The sequence below is a fragment of the Lepidochelys kempii genome, chromosome 20 (assembly GCF_965140285.1).
Source record: "Lepidochelys kempii isolate rLepKem1 chromosome 20, rLepKem1.hap1, whole genome shotgun sequence".
Classification (NCBI taxonomy): Eukaryota; Metazoa; Chordata; order Testudines; family Cheloniidae; genus Lepidochelys; species Lepidochelys kempii.
In genome coordinates, this window is record NC_136399.1 from 2,147,255 (window position 1) to 2,155,359 (window position 8,105).

Sequence of the window (8,105 nt, forward strand, 5' to 3'; positions counted from 1 at the left end):
CGCTGGGTCACCCCCCCCACCGCCAAACACCCCCCCCCGCCGCGTCACCCCCCCACTGCCAAACACCCGCCCCCCCGCCGCGTCACCCCCCCCACCGCCAAACACCCGCCCCCCCCGCTGGGTCACCCCCCCCACCGCCAAACACCCCCCCCCGCCGCGTCACCCCCCCACTGCCAAACACCCGCCCCCCCCGCTGGGTCACCCCCCCCACCGCCAAACACCCCCCCCCGCCGCGTCACCCCCCCCACTGCCAAACACCCGCCCCCCCCGCTGGGTCACCCCCCTAGTGCCAAACACCCCCCCCGCCGCGTCACCCCCCCCACTGCCAAACACCCGCCCCCCCGCTGGGTCACCCCCCTAGTGCCAAACACCCCCCCCCGCCGCGTCACCCCCCCCACCGCCAAACACCCGACCCCCCCGCTGGGTCACCCCCCCCGACCGCCAAACACCCCCCCCCGCCGCGTCACCCCCCTAGTGCCAAACACCCGCCCCCCCCGCTGGGTCACCCCCCCCACCGCCAAACACCCCCCCCGCCGCGTCACCCCCCCCACTGCCAAACACCCGCCCCCCCCGCTGGGTCACCCCCCTAGTGCCAAACACCCCCCCCGCCGCGTCACCCCCCCCCACCGCCAAACACCCGACCCCCCCGCTGGGTCACCCCCCCTGGCCAAACACCCGCCCCCCCCACCGTATCTCCCCCCCCACCGCCAAACACCCGCCCCCCCGCCGCGTCAAACGGCCCCCGCCGCGCCACCCCCCAGGGCCAGGCCCCGCCCCGTGGCGGGGCGGGGCCGCGGGGGTCACGTGGCGGCGCGGTCACATGACCCGCGCGGAGCGGGCGGCCGGCCGGGCGATGCTGTCCCGGCTGCTGCGCGAGCACCAGGCCCAGCAGAGCGAGCGCCGCGAGCAGCAAGGTGAGTCCGTCGGCGTCTCCATGGCAGCCTGCTCCCCCGGGCCGGGTTCCTATTGGCCCGCGGGGCCGTCACTCTGCGGGGGCTGGGCCGGCCTGCCTGCGTCGCGCCGGGCCTCGGGGTCGCCGTGGCGCCGCGTGATGACGTCACATCACCCTTCGGGGGTGGCCTGCCCGCCCCAGGACTCGGTGCCCCCGTCACTCTTCCAGTGACGTCACTCCGCGAGGGCGCCGTGGGCCCGCCGGTGTCGTTCGGCACCGGCCCTTCGCACCCCCCACTTCCACCCGCGCCCCAGCTGGGGGCTGGGCCCTGCTCTGCGGGTGGGGAAACTGAGGCACAGGGCGGGGGCGCGACTCTCCCGAGGTCGCGCCGTGGGTCAGTGGCAGAGCTGGAATCGGAACCCAGGCGTCCTGAGCCCTGGCGCCCCGCCCCCAGCCGCTCCCCGAGCCCGGGCCAGGTCTCCGAAAGTCGGGGAGGGAAGGGGGCTCAGCAGGGTCCAGTCCCAGCCCCGGCTCAAAGCAGGCCCAGGCCCCGCTCAGTCACCCCAGCCAGGGCGGTGTCAAGCCCGGCCTTAAAAACCTCTGAGGAAGGAGATTCCACCACCGCCCTAGGGAGCCCGTGCTTCGCCCCCCTCCTGGTGACACGGCGATTCCTAGCATCCAACCTAGGCCCCCCGCCACGTGAGACCATCGGTCCTTCTTCCGTCCTCTGCCACCCCTGAGAACAGCCGCGCTCCAGTCGCTCCGGAACCCCCCGTCAGGCAGCTGAAGGCTGCCATCAAATCCCCCCTCACTCTTCTCTTCTGCAGGCTAAACGAGCCCAGTTCCCTCAGCCTCTCCTCGTAGGTCATGTTCCCCAGCCCCCTGATCATTTCCATTGCCCTCCACTGGACTCTCCGATTTGTCCACCCCCTTGCCGTAGTGGGGGGCCCAAAACTGGACGCAATACCCCAGATGTGGCCTCACCAGTGCCGAATAGAGGGGAATAATCACGTCCCTCGGTCTGCTGGCAACGCTCCTACTAATGCAGCCCAATAGGCCGTTCGCCTTCTTGGCAACAAGGGCACCCTGCTGACTCATCTCCAGCTTCTCATCCACTGTAACCCCCAGGTCCTTTGCTGCAGAACTGCCTCTGAGCCGGTCGCTCCCCAGCCTGTAGCGACTCCAAGGAGTCCTGGTGTAATGCCGGCAGACGCGGGGTAGGATCAAACCTGGGACCCCTGGAGCTTGGTGCATGATCTAAATGCCGTGTGGCTGTTACCTAAGGCTGCAGAGCAGATTCAGTCTCGCTCTCTCGTGGTGTCTGTTGTCCCAGCTCCTGGCGCCACACCACACCCAGGAGGTGTGTGGCTTACACTGGCTCCTGGCCACCTGCTGTAACCCCCTAGACTCTGCTGGCCTCCCAGAGCCGGGGCTAGAACCTAGGAGTCCTGGCTCCCATTTCGCTCCCTCCCTCCCCCCGGACTAACCGCCAGATCCCTCGCCCTCGAGCACTGACAAATACCTTATTGTTGCTCGAGATTTGACAGCATTTCCCAGGCCACCCAGGCACCTTGAAGGACAAGGTTGGCCCTTGTCATCCCAGACCTCCCTGTTTCTGCTGAGCACGTGGGGTGGGGTACATGCCACGGCCACCCCTCACGGGGTTCAGCTCAGCTTCGTGTTCATGGTTTTCTCCGCAACTCCCGCCTTTGCACTAGCTGGTCTGTGCGGTTGCGACTCCGGGATCAGTGCTGGCGGGGAGACGTCTGTAAAGGGTCAGTCGGTTTGAGCTCCCCCCCAGTACAAACACTGGGGCACTCGGGCCTTTCCCTTGCAGAGCGGAGACGGCGAGAGGCCATTGCTGCAGCCACGTGCCTGACCGAGGCCCTGACGGACCACCTGAACGTAGGGTGAGTGGCAAAGCCGGCCCGCAGCTCAGCAGCGTCGGGAGCCACGTAGGCAAAAATGTGTCCTGCCCGGTGCACGGTGATGGGCCTTTCACTGGGGCTTCCCCAGGGCTGTGATGGGATTTCCAGAGCCAGTCGCCTCCAGGGAAGCAGCGAGGCCAAGGATTTGGCTGGCGCCTGGCGACTGAACTGCCCGCGGCCCCTAGGCTTAGTCCCTGTGGGGGCAGGAGGCAGCCTGGTTCTGTGGACGTAGAGGGGACTCCAACATCAGCCCAGCACCTTCCACCGCCCTTGTCCTAAATTAAAGGGACGGGAGTCGTTTTCTCCCACCTTCTCCACGGGGCCTTGGTTCTGCCTGGGGCTGGAGGAAGCCCGGGTTTTATAACTCTTTAAACCACACTGTGCCCTGCCCTGCGTCCCTGGAGGCTGGCAGGGGGGGTTCTCAGAGGCCAGGTGGTGAGAGAGAATGGAGCAGAGCTGGGGCGGCGAGAAGCCCATTGTCCTGCTGCGAGGGAGGCTCCAGCACCGGTGTGGCCCCAAACTCCTGGGGCCATGTAACGTCCCCACCTGGATTCAGGAGCTTCCCTGCTCTTTTTGCCAGGAGAGCCCCGTTTCTGCAGGCGGCGCACTGCCCCTCGCTGCCTGATGATGGGGTACGAAACATTTTGTCCAGGCCGGTCCAACCCAGGCTGGCAGCAACCACAAGTAGTTACTGTTTGATGGCTGTTTAGTGGCCTGAGCGTCATGAGTTCGCAGGCCTCAGACCACAACTAAGTGGGGATAGTGATGTGCTTTTGGGGTGTGGCCCCTTCCCGTCACAGAGCCCCAGGACTGACTGGGGTCCGGTGCCGCTCTCCCACCCAGGGTAGGGGAAAGCTGGTTGGTTGGGGCCAGGGTACAGCCCTGGGGGTCGTGGGCCTGTGTCTCCAGGGCTCTGAATCCTGCACTTCTGAGCAACACTGAAATTGATGCTCAGGGTTTCTGGCCCAGGCGAGTGGCAGGGACCTATCGCCCTGGTCTCTGCCTGGCCCCCTTGGCTCTAGCTGGGGCTGTGTGGCTAAAAGCCTGTGTAATCCTTGGAAACCTGTAGTCCACACAGACTCCTTACGGCGACCCCTGAATGGGACAGCTCCCTGCCAGTCCCTGGCCAAGATCCCCGCTCCCCTGACTGCGGGAAGCGGCTCGGCAGAGGGGACTTTGCGGCCGCGTTCTGAGCACAGGCTGCATTCAGCAATCATGCGACTCTGCTCATCCAGCGAGTGCTGCGTGAGGAAGGGAGCTGGATCCTGGGCAGCTAGCCGCTCCCTCCATGGGCCCCTGCCCAGGGCCCTCTCCCGCAGGGCAGATTATGGCTGGGAAATGGCCCCTGGTTCCCTCCCGGCCAAGGCCTGGAAGGGTTTGGTTGCAAAGGCTTTGGTCAGTGTCATGGTGCGGGTTCCCCGGTGGGCAGCAGGGTTCTCCCCCTTCGCCGCCGGGCAGGCTGCCCCTTCTCCAAGCACCCGCAGCCTCCCGGGGCGGGCTGGAGCTCACTGACTGCAGTGCAGGGCTGAGGAGCCGGGGGACAGGCTGCCAGCGCTCCATGCCCCCGGGAGCCTCCTGCGACGAACACTCATCTAAGGTGGGCTCCTCCCCAGGCACGTCTCTGCAGGGAGCTCTGTCCGTTCTGAAAATAACTCGTCTGAGCTGGGTGGGGCACGCTGGCTACTGTGCCCATGATGGGAGAGCAGCCCTCTGCTCGCAGCCGTGGGCCGGGCCCAGGGGAAAGTAAACTCCGTCTCTGGCATGAAACGAACTTGCTGGATCTCAGCCCCGTTCTCGCTGGGAAGGGCCCCGCCCTGCCATGCACCCCCATGTGGCAGTCCCAGCAGAGAGGCCAAAGCACCCTTGGGGCGGGGAGGGGAGCTGCAGAGCCAGTGGGGCTAGTGGCTAGAGCAGGGCAGCTAGGAGGCAGGACTCCTGGGTCCCATTCCCAGCCCTCACCACTGTTCCACTGTGCGAGTCCCGCTCCTGTGCCTGTATTCCCTGTCTGGCAATGGGATGGCGAGGCTGCGAGGGTGACCACCCTGCTGCCCGTACCGTGTGCAGTGATGCTGGCCTGGCCCACATGCCTCCCCCAGGCCTGTGCCCCATGGCCTGGATCTCAGTGCCTGGCACGCCCCTCTCCAGCTGTCGGGCCAGATCCCTTCCCCGCCTCCAGGAGCCCTGCTGCCTTCTGGGCACACCTGGTGCCCCGCATGCTGCCTGGCCTGATGAGAACCAGACGCTCTCAGGGCCTGGTGATGGTTCCCAGATGCTGCTGAGCCGCTAAGCTGCTCCGGCTTGGGAACTTCCCCGGCCAGAGACTCCCAGCGTTTGCCTCCGCCCCCACTCCGGGGCATGCTCCCCCGAGGCCTGTCCTGTCCTGGGCCTCTGGATCCCGGCCAGCCGCTGCTGGGGCTCCCGGCGCTGAAGGGGACGATACGGAGGTGCAGGGTGTATGTCCCCATGCGGAGCGGCTGGTGGGGGGCGGGCCCTTCCCGGGGGCTGGCTGATCACCCTCCTGCCCTGCCCAGGGTGGCCCAGGCCTACGTGAACCAGAGGAAGCTGGACCACGAGGTGAAGACGCTGCAGATCCAAGCCGCCCAATTTGCCAAGCAGACAGGCCAGTGGATCAACATGGTAGAGAACTTCAACCAGGCGCTCAAGGTCAGTCCGCCCCGGGACACCATTGGGGAGGCGGATCTCCTGCCCAGCTGTGCCCCGCCCCACCCCGAGGGCAGGGGAACCACAAGGAAATCCCCCTCACCCAGAGACAGGAATGCCAGGCAGGTGCCATCCGCCTCCAGCCCAGGGCTGGGAAAGGCCCCGCAGAGGGTCTCCAGGGGCGCACAGTCCTGTCAGCTGGCGGGAGGGGGCTCTGATTTCCCTGGGGCTCTCGGCCAGGTGAATGGTGTGGAGCAAGGAGGGGATGGCACCATGCTGGGGGAGGCAGCTGGTTGGTGCCAGCTTCTGCTGACACAGGCCTGGGGCCCCCCCAGGGCTTTGCCCCTCTGCCTGTGCCCCCTTCACGCTGGCATTGGCATCCCCCTGTGGGCTGCTGGAGCCGCGTCCCCACCCCCGTCCTCTCCCGACGCTGTCGGATCAGAGCCGTTTGTTCAGGGTTTATTCGCCCTCCGGCCTCCAGGGCAGAGAATCGGCCCATTGAGCCTGGCTTGGCCTGAGCCCTCAAAGCCGGCTTTGTGCCCATTGGGCGTGGGGGATGGCAGGACGGCGCGTCTCACCATACAAAGGCAGAGCTGCCCTATGCACCCCACCGCTAGCGTCCGACTCCTCCCCTTCGCCCACCCAGCGGGGCTGGCATGGCCGTGCGCCCAGCGCCACCTCCCCCCCGGCCTTGCCCACCTGCAGCCTCAGCGCCAGACCTACCGTCTGCCTGGCGTGGGGTGGTGCTGGCGATGCCGGGCGTGTTCCCTGCCACCGCGGAGAGTCTGCTCCACGCCACACTGCTGGGGGCCAGGTCCTGCCTCCTCCGGCTCTGGGGCCCCGGCATTGTTTCACGCTGCTGAGAGCTGCGCTGTAGGGCGCTGGTGCAATGAGTGGAGAAGCCTCAGCTGCCCGGGTGCAAGGAATGGATGGTTCAGCACGACTGGCATTGTGCACTCAGGGTCGGGAGTGACGGGCACCGACAGAGCTGGGGGGCACTGGCTGAGCTAGCAGGGGGCTGTGGGTCGGGAGTGACGGGCACCGGCAGGGCTGGGCTAGCAGGGGCTGTGGGTCGGGAGTGACGGGCACCGGCAGGGCTGGGCTAGCAGGGGCTGTGGGTCGGGAGTGACGGGCACCGGCAGGGCTGGGGGCCTAGGGCTGGGCTAGCAGGGGCTGCGGGTCAGGAGTGACGGGCACCGGCAGGGCTGGGGGCCTAGGGCTGGGCTAGCAGGGGCTGCGGGTCAGGAGTGACGGGCACCGGCAGGGCTGGGGGCCTAGGGCTGGGCTAGCAGGGGCTGCGGGTCGGGAGTGACGGGCACCGGCAGGGCTGGGCTAGCAGGGGCTGTGGATCGGGAGTGACGGGCACCGGCAGGGCTGGGCTAGCAGGGGCTGCGGGTCGGGAGTGACGGGCACCGGCAGGGCTGGGGGCCTAGGGCTGGGCTAGCAGGGGCTGTGGATCGGGAGTGACGGGCACCGGCAGGGCTGGGCTAGCAGGGGCTGCGGGTCGGGAGTGACGGGCACCGGCAGGGCTGGGGGCCTAGGGCTGGGCTAGCAGGGGCTGTGGATCGGGAGTGACGGGCACCGGCAGGGCTGGGCTAGCAGGGGCTGCGGGTCGGGAGTGAGGGCACCGGCAGGGCTGGGGGTGACCCCGCGGTGGAGTAGCTTCCCCTGCTGGTCACTGCGCTCATGTGCACGGTGCTGAACGGGGGAAGCGCGCCACCATGGGCTGGGGGCCGGGGGCACGAGGCAGGGCCCTGATGTCTCCTTTGCCCGCCAGGAGATTGGCGACGTGGAGAACTGGGCGCGCAGCATCGAGCTGGACATGCGGACCATCGCCACCGCCCTGGAGTACCTGTACAAGGGGCAGCTGCAGCCCTCCAGCTCCTGAGCCCCCGCCAGGCTGGAGCGGGGCCGCCCTCCGCCTTGCTGGCTCGCTCAGCCACCTCCAGGACGACCCCCCCCTGCGTGCCCGGAGCCGGCTGCCTTGCTCGCTAGCCCAGGCGAAGCCTCTGGGGACCCCCAGTGCTGCAGCTCGCCTGGCGTCCGCCCTTCTGGCCACGGCTCAGTGGGAACGGCCCAGCTCTTTGCCCCTTCGGCCGGGGGGGGGGGGAGAGCAAGGAAGAAACGACCCATCCTGCATTACACCCGCCCCAGCCCTTGGGCGAGAGGCACCGTCCCGCCTGCTAGCTGGAGGGCGTTGGGAACCCCGGCTGCAGGCGCTTTGCTCTGACCCTGGGGGCTGCTGGGCCGTCTGGTGCCCTGCCACAGGGGGGGGCCGTTGGGTGTGGGCCCTGGGGCCACCTGAGCCCGTCACGGGCCTGCAGGTCGCCCGCCCATGTGCGGGGCGGCTCGCAGCAGGGGGTGGGGCAGAGGGCGGCTGGCTCGGGGGGCTGGGATTCTGACTGGGGGGGATCCCAGCGCTGCAGGGGGGCCTGGCTGGAGAATGGAATAAAACGCGTTAGTTAAACCAGAGCAGGCCACGTGTCAGAGCCTCTGTAAGGGGGGGAGCTGGGCAGTAAGGCGAGCCCAGCCCCTCCCAGCAGGGGGGCGCTGTGGGGGGCGGGGCAGGGGTGCTGGCTGGGGGGGGGCGGCTCCCAGCAGGGGGGTGCTGTGGGGGCGGGGGC

The 8,105-nt window shown here is 68.3% G+C and overlaps 1 protein-coding gene across 1 annotated transcript; it reads left to right on the forward strand.

The window, feature by feature from the left end:
* The first annotated feature begins 789 nt into the window (after positions 1 to 789).
* On the forward strand, positions 790 to 7,869 carry BLOC1S1 (biogenesis of lysosomal organelles complex 1 subunit 1). The gene is made up of 4 exons (XM_073318657.2): positions 790 to 914; positions 2,730 to 2,802; positions 5,352 to 5,484; positions 7,259 to 7,869. The coding sequence occupies exons 1-4, from the start codon at positions 821 to 823 to the stop codon at positions 7,367 to 7,369; spliced, it is 411 nt and encodes a 136-aa protein (XP_073174758.1). The 5' UTR covers positions 790 to 820; the 3' UTR covers positions 7,370 to 7,869.
* The last annotated feature ends 236 nt before the right edge of the window (positions 7,870 to 8,105 follow it).